Source organism: Manduca sexta, chromosome 27 (assembly GCF_014839805.1).
Source record: "Manduca sexta isolate Smith_Timp_Sample1 chromosome 27, JHU_Msex_v1.0, whole genome shotgun sequence".
NCBI classification, from domain to species: Eukaryota; Metazoa; Arthropoda; class Insecta; order Lepidoptera; family Sphingidae; genus Manduca; species Manduca sexta.
The window spans coordinates 18,549,392-18,571,093 of NC_051141.1; the positions used below are offsets into that span (position 1 = coordinate 18,549,392).

At 38.9% G+C, this 21,702-nt stretch overlaps 1 protein-coding gene across 3 annotated transcripts in view; it reads left to right on the forward strand.

Moving 5' to 3' along the window:
- LOC115440528 (protein Jumonji) overlaps positions 1-21,702 on the forward strand; it is a 40,561-nt gene that overhangs the window by 13,074 nt on the left and 5,785 nt on the right. Inside the window, exons 1-9 of one of the 3 annotated variants that reach the window (XM_037443837.1) lie at positions 4,367-4,715; positions 14,693-14,865; positions 15,971-16,417; positions 17,318-17,359; positions 17,870-19,467; positions 19,542-19,778; positions 20,156-20,351; positions 20,742-20,971; positions 21,392-21,595. In XM_037443837.1, the coding sequence (XP_037299734.1) occupies positions 4,513-4,715; positions 14,693-14,865; positions 15,971-16,417; positions 17,318-17,359; positions 17,870-19,467; positions 19,542-19,778; positions 20,156-20,351; positions 20,742-20,971; positions 21,392-21,595 (3,330 nt within the window). In that variant the 5' untranslated portion in view covers positions 4,367-4,512. Of the gene's footprint in view, positions 1-4,366; positions 4,716-14,692; positions 14,866-15,970; positions 16,418-17,317; positions 17,360-17,869; positions 19,468-19,541; positions 19,779-20,155; positions 20,352-20,741; positions 20,972-21,391; positions 21,596-21,702 lie in introns of those variants that run through there. The other 2 variants (XM_037443838.1, XM_030164873.2) reach the window with 2 other exon arrangements.

Here is a 21,702-nt window from a genome sequence, read left to right on the forward strand (position 1 = left end):
TTGACATGATTGACGAACAACACCATCTATGACAAGTTTCGTATTATATGGGGCGATGCTACGCCCTATGTAATTTCCCATGTAATTATCTTTGAAGCGACCCCTCGATATGAGGGTGCCTGCCAACACCCGTGTTTTCAAGGTTAAGGTTGGCAGTTAATTTAGCACCACCATAACAAATATTTTATTTTTATGTTTTACATCTTACAAGACTTTTTCGTAAAGCACAATAATAAGTGCTGTATTGCAGTGATGGTGTGCGCATGTCGTGTGATTCTTTCGGTTAAACTTTGAGATATTCAAATAATACGGTTAATAATTTTTTAAATAGTAATACCAAACTTCTATTATACTATCCTACTTTTGGGTACAAACTTCCTCTAGGACTTGATTTAGTCTATCCACCACGCTGGCTTAGTTAGAGTCTAGAGTCTTGGTTGAACTTGACTATGAAAGATCTTACAATAATAATGTATGTTTCCATGCGGGAAATTTTCACCTTTCGCTATGGTTGGATTGCCTAACCTAATCTTTCTACTAATATATTATACTAGGTGTGGGTCGTGGCTTCGCCCGCGTGAATAGCCTTCCCCGTTACAATACTAAATAGTCCCAAGAACGAGAGCGTCATGTATTTAAATAAAAAAAAAGATGAATAAAGTCCATCATTTCCCATGGACTTATCTGTAGCCTATGTGTTACTTCAGGACATGGCCTACCTGAGTGTCAAATTTCATCCAAATCCGTTTTGCTCTTTCTGCGATAACTTCTAACAAACATAATTTTCACAAACCTTCGTATTTCCAATATTGTAAGATTATGCAAATACTTTTAAGGTGATTGAATGTTTTTATAAAACATCGCTGAAACTATGTAATCCGATGCATCGTCTCTATACTTTAAAATTAGCATATAAAATATTAATTTTTATAAATAATAAAAAAGCGGCGATAGCCTAGTTGGGTGTGGAACGGACTGCCAAGACGAATGAGCACAGGTTCAAATCCCAAGGGCTCACACCTCTGACTTTTCTAAAATCATGTGTGTATTCTTTGTGAATTTATCGTTCGCTTTAACGGTGAAGGAAAACTTCGTGAGGAAACCTGCACATCTGAGAAGTTCTCTATAGGAATTTCGAAGGTGTGTGAAGTCTACCAAACCGCACTAGGCCAGCGTGGTGGACTAAGGCCTAATCCCTCGGTAGTAGAGGAGGCCCGTGCTCAGCAGTGGGCAAGTATATAATACAGCGCTGATATTATTGTCTTCTATACTTATAATAAATCTGTAGAGAGGTCAATTCTGTACATGAAATATATTTCCAAAATAACTATCAGGGGGTGATTAGGGATCGATACTGATGCCAAAAATGCAATTGGTAAAATTTTTGTCTGTCTGTCTGTATAACCGTTATAGAAACAAAAACTACTCGACGGATTTTAACGAAACTTGGTACAATTATTTGTCATACTCCTGTGCTGGTTATAGTATACTTTTCATCACGCTACAATTAATAGGAGCAGAGTAGTGAAGGGAAATGTTGGGAAAACGGGAGAAGTTACTCCATTTTTTAATCTTCCATCGCGTGTGCAACCTTAATGGTTAAAGCTACACAGAAATCATGTATGACGGAAATGTTCTCCTTAAAATTATGTAAAAAATATCCCACGACAGCATATGTCTATCTTTTATGGTTGACTCACAATAAGATGTGTAACTCCCGATAGCTTAGCAGTTCGAAGCTTTCTCATTATATTTGTCTACTCTTACGTTTACAACACTCTCAGTCATCCCTAATTAAAAAAGTTAACATTAAATATTCCATAAAAAATAATCATAGAAATCGATATAGAAACACCAAAGTTATACATGAAATACGCTAATAATAAGCCATCATGCGTGAATACTGAATCATGCTATAAGGATTATTTTTGTATACATATAAGGTCGCGAACGCACAGGCAGGCGGCTTGCTTGGCACCTAGAGGCTAGCGAATCACCTAGCGAGTAGCTTCGTAAAACGAACATTCTCGAACGTTCGCGAACGGCTCCATTTTTGAAGTCCGAAATCCACGCGGGCGAAGCTGTGGGCGGAAGCTATTAAGTAATAAAACACTCTAAAATCACATCTAAACTGAGTCGGAGCAGCATCGAATTTCAGTGTAACAATCCAATCATATCAATATTATTACGTTTCGATTGTTTAGAGGGCGCTACTCTATATAACGTACTTGCGCGCTGTATCAAAGGGGATCAGACCAGACACATAGGGAGAGTAGGGGGTACGCGGGCTCTGAGCCTGGGGGCATGGGGACGGCGCGTGTGTGCGTGGCGTGATTTTCGGCTGTTATACGGTCATATAACTAGCTGAGTATCTATGTGACTGGATATTTACGTACAGGTAAAGTGTTTTGTATATTTATATTAGTGAGTTATTTATCATATAGCTAGTTGAGTATGATTTCATATTTAGTTATAGGTAAAGGTTCATTTTTCATTTAGTATAGTTTTATTTGTTGGGTAATTGTGTATTGTTATTAGTGTTGTTATAAGTTTCCACATCTGGTTTCGTTAAAGTGATTGTGGTGTGCGTTTTCGCAAATATTTTAATATATGTAAGCTTTTTGGAATTCCGTCGCGCTCACAATATATTAATGAATAACGAGCTGTATATTCTAACTGAAAAACAATGTTTTGTACTATCTTTCGTCCAAGAATACACGAATATCTAAACACCATTGAATTTTTTTAGGGTTCCATATCCTAAATGTAATCCTCGTAAAATCACTTGTTGCCTCTGTTTGCGTCTGTGAAGATCGTTTTTCTTAATAACCCGTGGAGGTATTAAGTTAATATTTATATCAAATTCTTGGGTCTTTTGTCTCTTTCAGTTCTTAAAATCTAACTTGTAAGTCAACGAAATGAAAAAATATGACCGATTTGATGATATCATGAGTGGTCTGAGAAGCTACTTCCTTCCTGTCGATCTTATTATCATGAAATGTGGCATAAAGCAATATCTTACAGCACATGAAAACCGTAAATATAACTTACTTTAATAGCAAAAAGCGAATGTACCATTACAAGCTTATTTGTGATTGCTACAATAACCGTGTCTAGAGATGGAATTGTAAAGTTAATTTCGTCAAATCTGAACTTAAATATACAAAAGTCATTTTAACATTGCGTTACTAAATGCAACCACATACTTATATTAGAAATAACAATTTACAATAAGTTTTTTGAGCTGTAGATGTGAAAAAAAATGGTTTCTAACAAAATCAATATTAATAAGAAGTAATTTTATTTTTTCTCATCCAAATGCCACTGCTACTACTACTCTTAGCGGATTCGTCGCAGTGACATCATACTTTCAGCCAGAAAAACACTCATGCACACGTCATATTCGCATTGAACTACAAAATGATCAAAAAATCAGAAAACTAAAACCAGGATTTTTTATGAAAATATTCGTTATTAATGGATGATTTTTTAGCACAATGTTAGCAAAGGTGAAGACGAGTATGTGGTTTCATTCAGTAACGCAATGTCAAAATGACCTGTATACTTAGTTACCTTGCCTACAAGTTTGTACGGAACCCTCGGAGCGCGAGTCCAAATCCCATTACGTTTTATTTATGTGACCTCCTGCTTTGTTGTGTCCGTCTGTTAGTCTAAATAGTCATAGTTAAGAATTTTAATAATAGATGATATAATAATTTACACCATTTTATTTCCCTTAACCGTGTTTAGAAGAGGTATAGTTATTTTTGAGTGATTTTTGTACATGGTGTTTTAAACAAAAATGTATACAAAAAACTTAAATTTTTCGTTTTAGTTTAATATAAAAATGCATTGATAAGATTATAAATTTACTGATAAAACCTAAATCAGTTGTGACGACCAAACCATTTGTATTGAAAGATCGTATGTCGACTTGAACGGGTTAGAGTTTTCTTGCCTTTTTCTCCGTGAAACGTTCATGACGTACATTTGCCGACTTGTTGCTGCCTTAGTTACTAGGCAACGATATTTTTGTTATTCATTATTCATACCCTTTGGAGTTTCCAAAGGACCTTACAAATCGTCCATTCAATTTCTTTAACTCGTTCATCTTAATTGTACTTCGTACTGTTATTGTGCAATAATACTACAATATTGCAACTACTTTTATTGTTAAAAAAAAAATTAAATTCACCGTGTAATAAATCACTCTGGCGGTTCGCAGTATTATGTAAATACATAAGTGATGACGTTCGATCGGTATATTTTTAGTTCAGTTCGATAGCGTACCTAGGAAATAAGTTCTGCGCAGCTCGGACGCACCCTCGGGCGGCGTGCACCGCGGGCGCGGGGCGCGCTCGTGCCACCCGCCACCAGTGCACTCCGAACGGCCGCGGTAGCCACACGCGAAACACATCACCGCCCTTACTACCATCATGGTCATAGTGTACATACTATTTTTGGCATAAAACGACTTTAAACATACTTACTAACGAATCACATATTGCACAAATGAAACTAGATGTACATTATGGCCACCGTATGGTAGGGAGGCGCGTCGCCGCTAAATCATGTTTGGTTCGGATTCGTAAGTGGTTGGACGGCTCTAGAAAAAAATCACGAAATGCTCTTCCCCTGTCTACCAACAAGAAGAAGGCGCAAGCAACTGCCGGTTCCAACGCTAGTATCCTAGGCAGCCCACCGAACTCAGGACGGTAAGTATTAGTGTTAAGGATTTTTTTCAACCCAGGGCTAACTGTGGCGATGGCGATTGTATTACCTTGGCTGTGTTGCGGCGGCTGCGAATTAATATTAAGATATTTTATTTTTTAAAACGTATGTACTGTATGAAAACAAAAGAAATGCTTGCTAATGTTAACCAACGAAACAAGCGGGTTTTAATAATACTGCGTTAATTCTCATGGAACGTAAAGACAATAATTATAAAAAAAATTATATCCATATTATAAATTAAGATATAAATATTATAAAAACTTATAGCAAAATATTGAGAAAAGGGTTCCTTTAAAAAACACATGATTTATTTTATTTAAAACTTTTAATGTGTTTAGCCATTCTGCCAAACGAATTGGAAACAAATAAAAATGTTCTTGAGCGGGTCGATTCGCGCCAACCACCGGTTGAGTGTGTTTAGTATGAATCATTTAGTTTGTGCCGCCCCGCGTATTCTGTGTGCGGGTGCTTACTTCGCGGGGCCAAAAAAGGTATCCAATAAGTAACTAAAATAAATATATACAAATAGATAAAGTAAAAATCTAATTACATAATTATTATATTATCTACATAAGTAAATCTTGCGACAAGCTTTTTTCTAAGTAGCATTAAAAAGAAATATTAAATTTAGAGGTTATTTTTTTCATTTTTGCGCCTTCATTTTCAACCGAATCAGAATAAATTTTGCATACACGTTTAGTTTGGATGACAAGGACGTCATTCAAAATCCAATATTGCGAACGACCTAAGATGTGGGACTGGAGTATCAAATTTAAGGATTTGCTGACAAAAGTATGAATAGTAAATTGTCGGGTGCGTTCAACCCTTCGAGGAGATGGTGTACTACTGCCTGGCTAAATGGTAGGACTTAGCGGGGTCGTTTCTTAATTAATTTCAACCCTATATCTTAGGAAAATCCTAGTGGTGGTGCAAAAAACGTCCATATCGTAGGAAACAAGATGCTCGCCGAAATAGTTGGGTGGTGATCAAACAATTGAAGGGACAAAAACGTAGTTGGTCTAATAGATCTGACATTTTTTATTTTGAAACTCGCGGATTATAATTTTGAGGTCGAATTGTTCGATTAAAATTTTGATGATTATAGTTTCGATTTTAAATTCAATGATTTTTATGCTCATTGCCCAAGTCTTAAAGTTTTAAAAACTTCGCTCACACCATTTCCACTATAAGTTTCCGAGAAAACGCTAAGAACTTTTATCTGATCTCCGTCGTAACAATAGTTATCAGATCACCTTTTAATTTTTCCCCATTACTGCGTAATATAGATGGGAACAGTCTGCTACCATGGTAACTAATCCCATATCGCCAGGCGCTCCCTATCTACCCAGACGGGTGATCGATACTATTTTAATTGACGCATGCACAGATTGTCTACCTGTCTGCCGCGAGGTGTAACATTGAGCTATGCATCTATGTCCCGAAACTCTTAGGATCGAACGCGATGCATTAGTATTCATTTGTTAGAAGTTGGCACGCGTGCCCTTTTCCGATGGGCAGTGGTGTTAAATTAATCTCAGATAACGCAGTCACCTTTCAGTCGACATTTTATTATTAATAAACAATTAAATTATATTAGTAGACCCTAGGTCCCCAACATCATTGTCAACATATCTTACAGGGGTAGCATAATCTCATATCAAGAACACTCCAAAGGGTCAAAGTAGTTATAAAGGCAAAAAAAATTACATATCAAAATCCTCACACTATGCCAGTGGCGAAATATGAGTACCTACTAATTTGCATAACTGTGGTCTGCAAATCGTAATGATAATTAGATTTTATATATAAGTTACAAAAGAGAAGCTGACAAGAATCAGGTTATGTGGATCCTTCGCCACTGCACTATACATACCGGTCTTGTGTAACTGCAAGATAATTTCTTCCCAATTATATTGTTTATATCATGGGGTTAAAACCTTTAAAAGGATAACCTACCCACAAAGATATTCTGAGGAAGTTTTATTCATACACACACATGCCTTTATAAAGATTTTTTTAAATGAGCCATCAGCTGTGACCCTGTGTCTCGAAAATTCCTTTTTTACCGATGCAAACCTTTGTCTAATTATGCGTGATTCGGAGCCGCGACGGATCTGTTTAGCGTTTACTATGTACAAACTTTTGCTGGCGTTTTCCTCCTTGTGAAAATTCTTTCGAGAGGAATGACAGTTCTACGTTTCAAGAAAAAATTTAGGATTTTGAGATAATATATATATTCGAGATAATATTGAATATATTACTTCTTGTCTAGTGTATTATGCGCCACAAAACATCTGTGACGGCTCAGTTGTTTTTGAATTTTTTATATCTTCAGATACTTATTTTGTATATGTACGTATATATCTTATATAAGTAGTAAGGTAACAATATAGCATTAAAATTCATTCAGAAACTCCCGTTTGATGTTGAGGAAAAATTTACGTAATAAAGTAATTCTAACAAAGCAGTAGCAGTAAGGCTACCATAAACAAGGATGTTATCGGATGGAGAGAGTTAGCGGGGTGAGAAATCTTGTTGATCAGATCATACTAGTAGTCTAATGATTGTGGTCGTCAATTAAAAAAGTTAATTTTTTCGCTATTATTTATTACTAGATGTTCCTTCCGGGTTTGTCTGCGAATCTTGTGGCGATCAACTGCGACATCTGGACGACGCCAGCACCATTTTTGATTTTACTCTGAATATTATTATTGAGGGATATGTGATCGTGCACACAGTTCCGGATGAAAAGTTTATGTCTGGTCGAACAAAAAGGCTTAACAAATAATACAGTCATTCATTTTCATTCATTAAAGGGAGCTCGTCTTTGTACTTTCGCACATGTGCTTTTTGTATGTAAAACAGTTCGATAATGCGGTTCGTTTTAATAAAATCTCGTTTGACCCGTTCGTGCTTACAGTCCGTATCTCGTACGAGCATGATTGCGTCATTTGATTGAAGGATTATCCGTCATCTCATGTGTCCGTCGCATCTCCGTGTTCATCAGACTGGCCGACCCTTATGTGTCTAGGTATATAGGCTTGTCAAAGGCTATTCGGATCGGAGGGGTGATTCACATAGGTCCAGATTCAATGTGCACTAATGGATGTGCTGTGTTGCCCAATAATCCCATAGGGTGGTTGGCGAGGGAGCGGAAACAAAGACTAAGGGGTAGACCGCGTAATGGGTGACAGTTTGAAATATATTTAAATTCGCATTCGGTGGACGTGTTCATTTCAGTGTGTTGAGATTAGTACTGAGAAATTATGTGGTTGAGCTTTTTTAAGTCTTGCAGTATTAAGACATTTTGAAACAGTCTAAAAAAGTCAATTCGCAATTCAAATTAATGTATGTATCTAAATTCTTTTGTCATGCTTATCACGAATTGAATTAAATAACAGTGGTCACATGAACTGAAGTCACATTGATTAGATTGTGGTAGATACCAATGGATATTTAATTTTGAAATTATTTCTTACAATAGATCATAAATCATCTCAGATGAAGAGGTGTGGTAAGGACGCGGTACTTCTTAATCTATCGATCGTCAAATGGTCCAGACGGAGCCAGGGCGCAATGACCCGAGGTTTCGGCTCGTCTCTAGACATACCGGCGACTGCCCGTCAGACAAGCCCCCTCCGCCCCCGAGCCCACCTGTATAGACTGTTTTTATTTCTAATTCCTTCTATGTGTCTCTTGAGAGTTTAATTTAAAATTTATCTTAAAACCATGTCTTCGTTATAAATTTTTTTTTAGTGGTTTTAAAATGCTTTAATATATTTTAGTATGTAGTTGTTTAAACGAGATTTTATTTGTTATTAGGACGGCACTAAGTTAGTTAGAATTTTACAATTTAAATCCACGCTGGGATTGAAGTTTATGACTATCATTTTTTACTCTTAATCAGTCACGCACTATTGCTTCCTACCCTACCCGTTCCTACCCGGTTCCTACGTGATTTTATGGTTCCTACATTGTTCTGTAATATTTACGTTGTGGTATGCATCGTCGCCTGCGTGTGACTTGCCTATAGCAAGACAATTGTTCCAGTGACAACGACAGTTGCTGGCTATTTATAATTTCGCTCATCTATCGTTTTGCGCAGTTATAATTTTAAGTATAATTCTAATAGAAAAATTTAGACGAAATTACCCTCGGCGTACAAAATATCATTTCGAGACCTAACTGACAATAGCTGTTGAACAGAAAATTAGCTAAATGCCGGCTGGAACATTACAGCCGTTTTTAAGACAGTTACACACAATTAAAGACAGTTATATTTTTTAGGGACTAGTAGATGACTACGGAGGGGTCAGATGTTTGGAACTTCAGGCCACCTATCAAAAAACAATCACACTGAGTATCTAGTTTTTGCATTCTCCATTCTATTCGCGTCTGTTGCATCAAGCTCCTTAAACTGTGTAAATATTGGAATGAACAGATATGACCATAGGCGCTGCAATCTTCCGCCGTCTAGCTGCTCATATTCCATATCATGAACGCGAATGCCGTATTGTTTGCGACAATGTTAACAACCATGCGATTTAATAACGTTCCGTGTGTTGTTTCCAATGTGTAGTCATGTATAAAAACCATTTATAATAAATATATTGGTAATTGTTTGCATTTTGGATTTGTGTTTAAAATTTCAATGTGCGTTACCAATCATAAGAAATGCGAATGGCTACTGTTTGATACGTTTATTTTGAGAAGTAGCCAATTTAAATGAGCCTTCGTCAGAATAAAAAACTATCTTACATGCTAGTCGCTGTCGTATTAGGATTCCGTTATGAAACAGTAAATCTTTATTAATATAATTCTGTACACCGCTAACGGGGTACAAGGACTACATCCAACATTTGCCCTGAGGGCTTGCTTAAAGTGTGTTTTGTGAAGAAAACACATTCACATGGTCAACTTAAGAGCTTAAAATGTATTTATTTTATACCGTTACTCGTACTGGCAGCAATAGTCTTCACAAAGAGCCGTATTTATTAACATCCCCAGTCTGGCAAACAGGAATCCAGACATAATAATAATTTGGCGACATCAAAGCAACCCTCTGAAATCAATCGGCGTATATTAATCCTACCGGCGCAGGGGGGATGTGCAACGGGGGGCGGAGGGGGGCTTTTACTGAGTAGTTATTCCAGTACACGTCAAAGAGTGGGTGGTTTGATATCTGATATTGACACTTCAATTAAAAGCTTTGCCCGGGCTGCAGCGAGCGGCGGGCGGCTGTGGGAGGCATCTTTAATACCTGCATTCGGGGGCAGCTCTGTGGCCGTACCGAATGCTCGTGGACATGCCTGCCACCGAGGGTGGTACACAACCCTTTGATATGTGGAATGGACAGTTCAATTAACTAGCTATGCCCGGGCCGCCGGGTGGTGGGTGGTTGGCGGTGGGAGGTAATACCGTGCAACGTTTGTGTACTGGATACCTGCCGTTTTCGACTAATAAATTACGTCTGTCAGTATTGCGTCAGGCTTCGGGGCTATTTGCAAACACTGATATTTATTCGAATAGCTATTCAGTGTCCAACAGCGATTTCATTATAACATAGTATGCCATGTTGCACTTTTAAGATTCATTCCTTCATACCGCCAGGCGTTAATGTTTGGATCGGTATTTTTCTTGGTGGTTAATAGGTGTGACTTCACTCCCCCTAACTAAATTTGTTGCCACAAAAAGGCACTTCCCATCGCCCGTAATGTAAAGCACCGGACATGATTTATTCATAAGAAAAAAGAAAATATTTCCATCTTCGATGATACCGAAGATTGCGTTATAAGTATTGGTATAGTATGAACTATTGAACTATTGATTACTTGACTTTTTATATTGGTACTGCAAGCATTGCATGTGAATATAAGTGGAGTGGGATACATATGTCGACTTCTAATACGTTTGTACTTTTTGTAACTCACGGCTTCGGTGTCGCAGCCTGCTCGGCGTCTCACAAGTCTGTATTCGTTTCAACCACCTATGTGGAATCGAAGTAACATGTGTGTATACGTGTTGCTTCGAGTTAGGTTAATCACACCACTCGTTTGAGGCAGTACTGTGTAGTTTGTAGGATCGCAGGGCGAGCAGGGAGGGACTGTCCTTTCATCGAGGCGAGGGCAACACGGGTATTTGGCTTCTCGTTATCCTAGACGTCAAGCGTGTTCCGGAATTCGGCAGCTCTTTTAGTCCCCCCGATTAGTGAGACGGGCCATAAGACGCATCCGCGCAGAAACACCTCCGCGTAGCTATCTTTGTGCAACAGCATACTCCGCGGCCGTCTTGAATGCGCCTCGAAAAGCCACCTCAGGTTTTGGTCGATATGTCGGCGTGTGTAGTGTTAAGGACTTGCCCAATTCTCGCTCGGACGATCCTATACTCCCGAGCGTAGACATTAAGTAGTAATAAGGCAATCTTAAGAAAAAGATATCTTATTAGGATTTTATAGTCAGGTTATAATTAATATTATTTTACGGTAAGTGCACCCGTAAAAAGAACATTTTCTATGTATGGTTAATATTTTTTTACCGTATTATGGTTTTCATGTTTGGCGTACTAATATACTCGTAGTTATTTCAGATACGAGGTGTTCATTTAAAATTGTACATCGAATTACATCCTCTTTACGTCAATTATTTTTTAAAAAGTTTACTACATTAAACCATTGTGATAAAAGGAGATCCACTAAAGTATTAACTACCATAGACCTAACCCATGTATACGATACACATGCACATGTATTGAATTTACTAAATCACGACGTATTACGACGACAATATCCTGTCTTAGAAAATGTATCAAAGATTTACTTTTTAATCTATCTTCTTCTATACTTATAATAAATCTGTACGGAGGTCAATTCTGTACATGAAATATATTTCCAAAATAACTATCAAGCCGTGATTAGGGATCGATACTGATGCCAAAAATGCAATTAGTAAAATTTTTGTCTGTCTGTCTGTCTGTCTGTAGAAACAAAAACTACTCGATGGATTTTAACGAAACTTGGTACAATTGTTTGTCATACTCCTGTGCTGGTTATAGTATACTTTTCATCACGCTACAATTAATAGGAGCAGAGCAGTGATGGTAAATGTTGGGAAGACGGGAGAAGTTACTCCATTTTTAGCTTCCGTCGCGTGTGCAACCTTAATGGTTAAAGCTACACAGAAATCATGTATGACGAAAATGTTCTCCTTAAAATTATGTAAAAAATATCCCACGACAGCATATGTCTATCTTTTATGGTTGACTTACAATAACACGTGTAACTCCCGATAGCTTAGCAGTTCGAAGCTTTCTCATTATATTTGTCTACTCTTAACATAATCATAGAAATTGGTATAGAAACACCAAAGTTATACATGAAATACGCTAATAATAAGCCATCACGCGTGAATACTGAGTCATGCTATAACGATTATTTTTGTATATATATAAGGTCGCGAACGCACAGGCAGGCGGCTTGCTTGGCACCTAGAGGCTAGCGAATCACCTAGCGAGGAGCTTCGTAAAACGAACATTCTCGAACGTTCGCGACCGGCTCCATTGTTGAAGTCCGAAATCCACGCTGGCGAAGCTGCGGGCGGAAGCTAGTTTACAATAATCCGACAAAGTATCATGTTACATATCTCTTGTGATGCGAAGCAAACAAATTACATATCCTATACGTTATTCAACGCAAATGAAAAGCTCCCGCGGCGCTTTTTTAACGTAAAATCCCCTTTGACAGGCGGACAGACTTCCCTTTGTGCGCTAGATAAGTACACTACGACAAAATGAATGTATAAAATTGAAAAGTCCACGCAATATGGCCTTTATAAAAAACCCTTTGACGGTACAACGTTGGGTATGTTTGTGATGAAACATATCGGTTTTCCGGTTACAGTCGCGAATTTAATTATCTCTGTCTGGATTGTTGGGCGGCAGTGAGGGCACTTCCCCCACCGTGTCTAGCCTATGGTTAATTTACATGTCTGCATTATTGTATATATATTATTTTAGGTATGAATCAACATGGGGTGGATATTCGAATTTCGAATATTGAGTTTGGATGTAATTAATTAAGCTTTGTCCGGGCTAGGACTGCACTAGGGGGCGGCGCGGCGGTGGATGGCGGTGGAGTTTCCGTGCGATACCTAAAGTGGCAAAACGACAGCCGAAACAAACCTTTTACTCGATATTAAACCTAATCGTACATATGTATTAAAATAATTTGATCTTTTTTGATTCAATTTTCATTGAAGGAAAAAAATCTTTCGTCAAATTTGAATATCGGTATATGAGTTTGCCTTTGTTGAATATTTCAATGTTTTGTATTTGCGTCGCACTTGAGCGCCGTTTTATAATTAGATGCGTTAACATAAACTATAGATATCATTTTAGCTATAATTTCTAAAATAATTTATCTAAATTATATAAATGGCATCACTATTTGAAAGCGTTTGTTTAGCAACGTAAAATTTTAAACTCTTAGTACAGCTTTTCTGTGCACTGCGCCGCGATGTCATCTTGTGACAATTGTAGTATACATGACACACAAGACTTATGACAATGATCCATACATTCGGCGCATACCTACATGCGACAATGCTTCCCCGGCTCGTATCGCGGGATGAGAAGTTTGCCCCGGCGGTGGGTGGCAGCGGTGCGATTTAGTTTCATGTGTGTTCATGTGTACGTAGAATACCAATTACTGGTTAATTACTGACTGATAGGTATTTTATTATATGCGTATTATCTGTTATGAGCAATTGCTTTGAGTTTATACATGGCGCGCTATGATCGGATATTGGAAATGTGAAAAATTTTGTTTTATGGCTACTATACTATGGTGTATAGTGTAACTGTGAACTGGTGACGGATATTATGTTCACGCGACATTTCGTCGGATTTATTGTTTGTCGTCGTCTATTCTAATGTTCTGATATGTCTATATTGTATATATAAAAATGAATCCCTATTTCCCTTGGTCACGCCGCGCCGTCATGCGTGAACGGCTGGACCGATTTCACTAATTTTTTTTGTTGTGTTTGTGATTGTCAGGAGAAGGTTCTTATGAAAGAAAAAAATCAAAAAATTGCGCGGAAAATTTTAGAAAACTTAACGAAAATATTAATTTTATATAACTATCAGTTGTTTAAAATAACTGTCAGCGATTGACAATGAGCGCTGCAAATTCATAATTAAGACGGGACAAAGTCTGTCGGGTCAACTAGTTATTAATAATACAAAGGTTCTAAAAGTATTTTTTTGTCATACAATGACGCACTAATGGGTAAATTATTATTATTTCATGAAATTTGGCACACAGACTGTTCTTTTTTCATTAGTACTGGCCAACCGCCGCGAGGGCGACTGGACGGTTACATCAATCCACAGTTAACTAGCTACACAGCACACTGCACAGTTAGTTAGCTCAGTTAACTAATAGGCAATTTTTACTAAATGCACAGTTTAACTTTCTCGAATCTTCACAAGCTGAATGGCAGCCAAAGTAAATATATACTAGGTAAAGTATATGTAAATAGTGCGAAGGCCACAATTCCATCTTTCGGTGCTATAGAACTTTAGTTTGGGGGCAGCGGACAAGGTTTCTTGACTTCATTTGACGGGGGGGGGGGGGGGGGTGCGATCCACAATCAGAAATAATTAGTCATTTGTCTGCAAGATACGGTTGCTAAGTCTTGGTGAGATAAGAACCGTAAAATCTCATAGACATACTAATACTTAAAATATATTCGTTATCTTTTGTCACCATAGCGTATTAACATCTAGAGCTCTGTGCACTGAGGTCAGGACTTTTATATCCTCATTTGACAGCGTTATGTTTGATAGGAATCTTAAAAAGCAAAATGTATACAACGCGTGTAAATAAATAATGCCCTGACCCCAGGTTGGAGTCGTATATTTCTCGGTTTACAGAAATACTTGAAACGACCGTTGTCCACAGCAAGGTGCAAGCTCAGCGCAAGTTCGCGCAGGGAGCCATCGTGCCGCACTCGAACAATGTGCCGGATCGCAGGCGTGACGTTACGCCCAGAGAAGACCAGGGCCATCGATTGGGTCAGAACACCATGGTCAAGATGCACGCCAAGAACCTTCTCGACGTGGTTGCGTTTAAAAGTAAGTCAGTGTGGACCTTTACACTTTTACTGGCCGCCATAAAATTACCACATCCGTCCTGTTTTCAATTAACGTGGCAAAGTGACTTCATTGCGCCTGGTGTAGGCGGCAAGTCTAAAAGTGTAATTTAAACACAAAGAAAATGCTGACCGGTAAGCAATGAAAACATCTCTTGACGGTTATTTTCAAGCTCCGGTTGAAGGGTTTACACTTCGCCTCTAAGCCTTTAAACTTTTGTACACATTTTATTTCAAGACATACTTTGTTATTGAAGTAATTACGTTATTTTCCAACTAAACGAGTATGTGTAGCCTGCAGTTGACAACGTCACCAGCACGGGGGCAAAACGCTCGTCATGCATTTCAGTACTTTTAAAAAACGGGCCTAAAATATTGAGGATAAGTTTAAAAACTGGTGTTCCTCGTCCCGCCCCGCCCCGCCCCTTTTTTTCCTCTCCATGTATCAGAAGAGCGATCGCGGACGCAAGTATTGACGAAGGCATCAACGCGAACAGACGTGTTCATTAATTTCGTACTACATCTAAGGTTAATGTTTAAAAAGTATGTTTGTTTAAATTCGTGATTTAAGTTTACTAGAGTTTTAAATATGTTTTCATCTTGCATCGGTTTGGGTATAATAATTTTCCATTGATATTCTTATTAGTGACTGGTTATATACATAATAATGTTAATTTTAAATTGGATTTTTTTGGCGCTTGGTTTTTGATTAAAGGGAAATACATTATTTGTAATTTATGGGATTTATTCTTTATAATTTTTTTATTGTGAATATTTCCTACAAAATTTTTGGAATTTTACAAAAAAATAAAAAGAAAATAAACTCCGAATAGGAGTGATTTGTAAAAACTGAAACGAAATGAGATCAAAGGTAGGCATACTTTTGTATTTATTTATTACAGCAATAGGGTATTTGACTTTTTACATACAAAAATATGAATAAAATCAAATGTAGGCAAATACCATATTACAATTATTAGGTATATTATCAATCTTATAGTAAATTGTCGACCTCTGTTAAATAAAAGTGCTTTTTAAATGCTACTATACACGAATTCAAGCACACATAACCAAAGCATTGTTTGCAGACATGCATAGTCACTTGCAACCGTTTGTACTACTAAAACGACTTCCCGAATCTTCCGTCGAGAACGGGAATCAGTCAGCCGAGAAGGAGAGGGGTCCAGAAAGCAGTAACAGCGCTACAATGACGCCCGGCTTGTACAAACGGCTTGCGCGGACCAAACAGTTGGCCAATATGAAAACTAAACAAATGCACACGATGAAACTAAGGTCACGCCAAGTACAACAGCCGAAGAATGTGATTAAGAACAACAAGAGGAAGCTAGAACCACCGCCGCCGACAAGGGCAAAGCGCCGGCGCGTCATGCAGCCCTCTATCTCGGAGTACAGCGTGGACGACTACAAGCCGCTCACGTACTTCACCACAAGACAGACACCGCCCGTGACGCGCTCTAAGCCGAGGCCGCCATTGCCTGGACGAGCTGGGGCCACTGTCAAGACTAAGGTTAAAGGTAATGTTTACGTTGTATCCCACTTTTGTCATGATACCAATTTATATTTCCAATAAATATTGTCCGTAGAAATATGAATTGTTCTAAGAGCCAAACCGGAATTTTAGGAGAGCTGAAAACTAAATTGGCATCCAAAAAGAGTTGTAACTATTAACACAGTTATGCTGTCCATTATCTGAGAGATTCCTCATGGAGCATGCTATAATATTTTCAAAGATAGCGTGATGCGACGTTATTTTTTTTTTTAATTGAATCCTGTTACTTTAACACGCTTTAATTAAATTATTATCAATAAAAGAAATTCGTTAACGTTATTCACAACACATACTGCAGGTCAACAAACAAAAAGTAAAATATATGTGACAAATGTAATAATATTTTGTGACTTAAGGCATAGTTTTCAAGTAAGTTATGTTATAAGTTTATAGCAGGACGTAAAAGCCGGTTTTCAAATCGTGCCCGCCTTAGAGTTGTTTGACGCCCACAGGATGTTAGAGTAGTCTAGTACTTTTAATTTACGGGCAAAATTACAAAATTTTCAAATTTGCAACTATAAGGGCATGGAAATAGTCTCTGTGGTATGCTCCTCCCCCCTTTCGAAACGAGTTATGACAATGCCGATGGTTAAGTGTCGCCTTAAAAACATTGAGTAAGTAAACTCAATGTTTTTAAGGCGACACTTAACTGAATGAATAAAAAAAATACGTTATTTTTGCTGTTACAGCAATTCATATTTCAACTGATGATGTGTTCATGATTCCGCAGCGGAGTCAGCAGTCACAAGTCTTGGCTGAAAAAGTAGCCTAGATTTACTTTCTTTGGCCAATAAACAATAAGTTGTTTCTATGCGGATTCTTATAAAGAATGAAGGCTGATGAGGCTCTGATATCTTGTTTGCAGATAACAGTAAGTCGAAGACGCCTGCTCCGGTACCTTCCACAGGTAAGTTATATTTTTTTTTTCGTAAGTTTTTTTTTATTACATTTTATTGGTGACACTATTGTACCGAATCCTATGATACTGGGTACTAGCGTTGCAAGTTGAACCTATAGTAAGAATTAATTTTATCATTAGTTTACAATTTTGGTGGATTCTACGTTCAACTTTGACTTTAAAGCTGTGTATCAACTTTGCTTAAATGAGTTGGCGTCGTTCAGATCCTTTCAAGAATGAAAAACATCTGGTTTGTGAATGAATTATATTAATCTGAACTGTAATGTATACAACATCTCAACTCGCCATTTTTATCAAGAAATTTTATTTATAGTTTTATAACCGAATTTTAAAATACTCAATTCGTAAATTTTTTTATTACTTTTCTATAGTAAATGAAAAATAATTTAAATCAGAACAACCCATTGTCTATGAAATGAATTAGTTTATATTTTAATTTTATTTATGTTAAATATATTTACAAAGTTAAATTAGTAATGTCAATATTATGCCATTTAGTAACGTCGTGCGATATGTCTCACTCGGAGGAGCTGCTAGCCAACATATCATTAGCGATGGACCGGCGCGTCATCTGCCACGCGGACCTCTTCAACTTCAGCAGTGGAATGCCGAGCGACCTCAACGAGAAGCTCATTGCTAACGGCCTGAAGCCAATAGACAGGGCACAGGCTTCACGCTTATTCGTTAAGCTGGACGGGCCGTACTATAGCAGCTCACAGATCGCGCGCTGGGTCGACACCTGCACCCAGACCGCGGCTCCTTCCGGCGACAGCTCCTCCGAAATATTCAAAACGCCGCTGCCCCCACCGCCGATGACGAGGCAGATCAGAGAGCCGAGCTTGGATATCATAACAAAATGCGAAGAAGACACCTTATCCACCGTCTCGCATTTCACCCATTCCACTTCTCTCACCCCCTGCCCCAAATCTCCCGTCCCTATTCCCGCTATATACGACTGCCCCTCCAATAAGTACATGACCGTGACAGACGTTCTGCGCGCTTCCCAAGCAGAGAAGGAATCTAGATGTAACGAGTGCACGGGGTGCAACAGAGTGGAGAAAGTGCACAAGATAGAGGCTCTCGTGACCTCGCCACTCGGTGGTAAAAACGAATTGATTGAAGATATATATGAATTCAAACCCTCTGACGATTTAGATTCCTCGGAAGTGCATTTGGGTCGGTACAGGGGGAGGCGATCGAACAGGGAAGGCGACGCGAAATCTTGTTTGCCTTCAACAAGTACTTCGACCGATGAACATTACAACCTTAATATTCTTCCCGAAAACAGCACCCATATTATTCAAATTATATGTGTGAAAGATAGTAAAACTATCTTACGCGCCAGCTTCGTTCCAAAGTCTCTAGCGAATTCCGCTAAAGAGCTATTGTTGATCGAAGACGAGAGCTTGCTCGACCAACTAGTAACAAATCTTACAGCTACCAAGCATAATGAAAAAATGGTGACAACGGATGGTGACAACGTGATGATAGCTGACGAATATACTGAAACAGAGCCAGTTACACTGGAGGCACCGGTTACCCAAGCTGACTTGGAGCCGAACACCAACTCTAGCCGAAAGAAGCCAACACCAAGAGCTGTTAGACTGGAGCAACGAAAAATACCAAAAAGAAGTTCAAGCGGTCCCGGCCCCTCAGTATCCAAGAATACACCAATTGGCCACACAGATGCACAGTCTAATTTAGTCGTCATGTCAGACGTCAGCATGCCATCGACAAACGGCACTACTATGCCACGACTACACGAAACCGATAACTATCGTCCTGAAAGTGTCATTTCTAATGCAACCGATACGCAGGCAGGAGAGAGTACATCGTTTCAGGAAGACTGTGTTACAGATCTTGACGCTCAATCTAGCCGCGCCTCAACTTCCAACAGACCATTCGCTAATAGTATCGAAAATGTTGTCTCTCTCCAATCAGAAGTGATACCTGATACACCAGAACCGCCTAAAGAACGGGAAACAAGAAGCTCCGAAGCGACAAAGACAAACAATAAAACCACATTTCCAAGGAGTTTGGAAGGCGCTAAGTGTGTGGACGCGCCTGTCTTTTATCCGACCGAAGAGGAATTCCAAGTAAGCATTGATTTGTAGTAATTATATCGTAACAAAGACGTGACCAAGTCCCTACAAACCTTTGCATTTTACAGGATCCGATAGCCTACTTCGATAAAATAATGCCGGCCGCTGCCAAATTTGGACTGTGCAAAATAGTCGCTCCAGCCGGGTTCAAACCCACATGCGTCAGCAACGACAACATCCGGTTCAATGTGATGAATCAATATGTGGCGCGGATGTACAGCCGCTGGGGGCCAGCACAGCGGGAGATGTCCGCCATTAAGGCTTACCTCGCGTCACAGAGCGTCCGCTTCATCAGGGCGCCGCTGGTCAGTATTGAAAGTTCACTTTGTTACAATGCCATGTCGAATGCGGTCAGGGTCTCCAAGCGACTTTAAAGTACACCTTTAATAGTTTTGAGAGAAGATGCTGCTTCCAGGGGTGCAGCTACCGTAGGTTTAGGCGGTGTAGTACACCGGGGCCTCCGAGGCCAGGCCCTCCGGACCCTGCTTAGTAAAACTTTCACTGAAATTACGCTAAAGGACTTTTTATGTCATTACCCCGTAAAAAAGTTTTTGCTTTCGCGCGGGTCTTCGAATCAATCGGTTCATGTCCATCAGTAGTGATTGCCTTCCCCCAATCTACTATTATTTAATAATCTTGGCCATTGTCACTTCACAATGTCCTAAACGCTCAAACCCAACAGCTGGACTGCATGGAGGTTGACCTGCCGAAGCTATACCACATGGTACAGCACAACGGCGGTCTGAAGAAGGTAATTGAGAAGAAGCGATGGGCGCGCGTCGCCAGCGAAATGCGCAATAGCAGGAACCTCTCGCCAGGCAAGAAGCTCGACTACATATATGTCAAGTATATCCTGCCGTACGGGACGCTCTCGCACGGTGAGTGGTCTCAACACACTTATGCTCCATATTTTGATATAGATCACTTATTCGTAAGAATAAGACGGAAAAAAACTCTTGTAAAAACGGTATTTAAATTGGTTGAAGGGTAGAATTTCAAATGTTTCAATGAGTATGTGTTGCAATGGTTTAGTGATAATGGTGTCTCGTACTTTTTCTCACAACTGCACCGTAACGTACAGTGATGTTAAATCTTGATAGTTGTATTTTTTCTCGATATGAAACGAGTATATTTTTTTTATTTTTGAATAATTTTTATTATTTAATTGTATTACTTTATGATGTTTCCCTTCATCAGCCCTTATCAATAGTGTGAAGGATGCGTAACATGCCTAATAATTATATTTTAATATTATGTGTTCATAACAGCGGAACGTCAAGACATGATGCGTAAAGTGGACCATTGCTGGTACAAAAAGAACCAAAAAATGCTCGACCGGGCATTGAACCCGTTGCACAGACAGAAGAAGATGCTCGGCGAATCGGACTCGTCAGCCGATGAGGAGGAGGATGATGACGAGGAAGTGAACTTCGCTCTGCTGGAGTCCGAGGACTGCGTCGTTCTCGGACGGAACATGAACCTCGCCATGTTCAAGAGGGTAAGTGTCATTACACTTGTTGATCCTCTCTTGATCACAAATGTATTCCATTTATGCATCAGAGATCTTACCTTCATAATAAAATGTTTACGCATACCGCACCTAACATTTGTGTGTGAATCCGTTTGGGAGTCAAGCTAATTATGAGCTGAATGGAATCTTGTGATACAACTAGTCTCTGGTGGTATAACTGTATAAGATTTTACAAATTATTTACTAATAATTCTTTCTCAGCGGTTACTTTTCTCAAAGATATGCAAAAACATTTCATATTCCAGCTGTTTGTAAAACTAATTTCGTTATATTAATAAAAAAAACTTTTATTCTTCTATGTTCTGCACTTTTTCTAAAGTACTGTAAAGTTGGAGCTAAACAAATAATATGGTACACAAGAGCTCGTTATATGTTGTATGGTGATAGACGGCAGCGAATGTGAAGATGGTGCAGTTCCCGCGTACACCGAAGCCCAAGGCCGGAGACATAGAGTCGAAGTATTGGAAGACCGTGCTGCTTGGCACCGACCACGTATGTGTGAACTCCGCCTCGATCGACACCGGCAACGAGGGCTACGGATTCACCAAAAACAAGAACGACCCCTATGGCAAGCACCCGTGGAATCTGAAGGTATAATTGTGCAACCACTGCACATCCTATAATTCCTTATTTTAACAACATGACAATATCTCTCGGTCTATCCGAAATGATCGGTATTAATTTATTTATTATGTTGA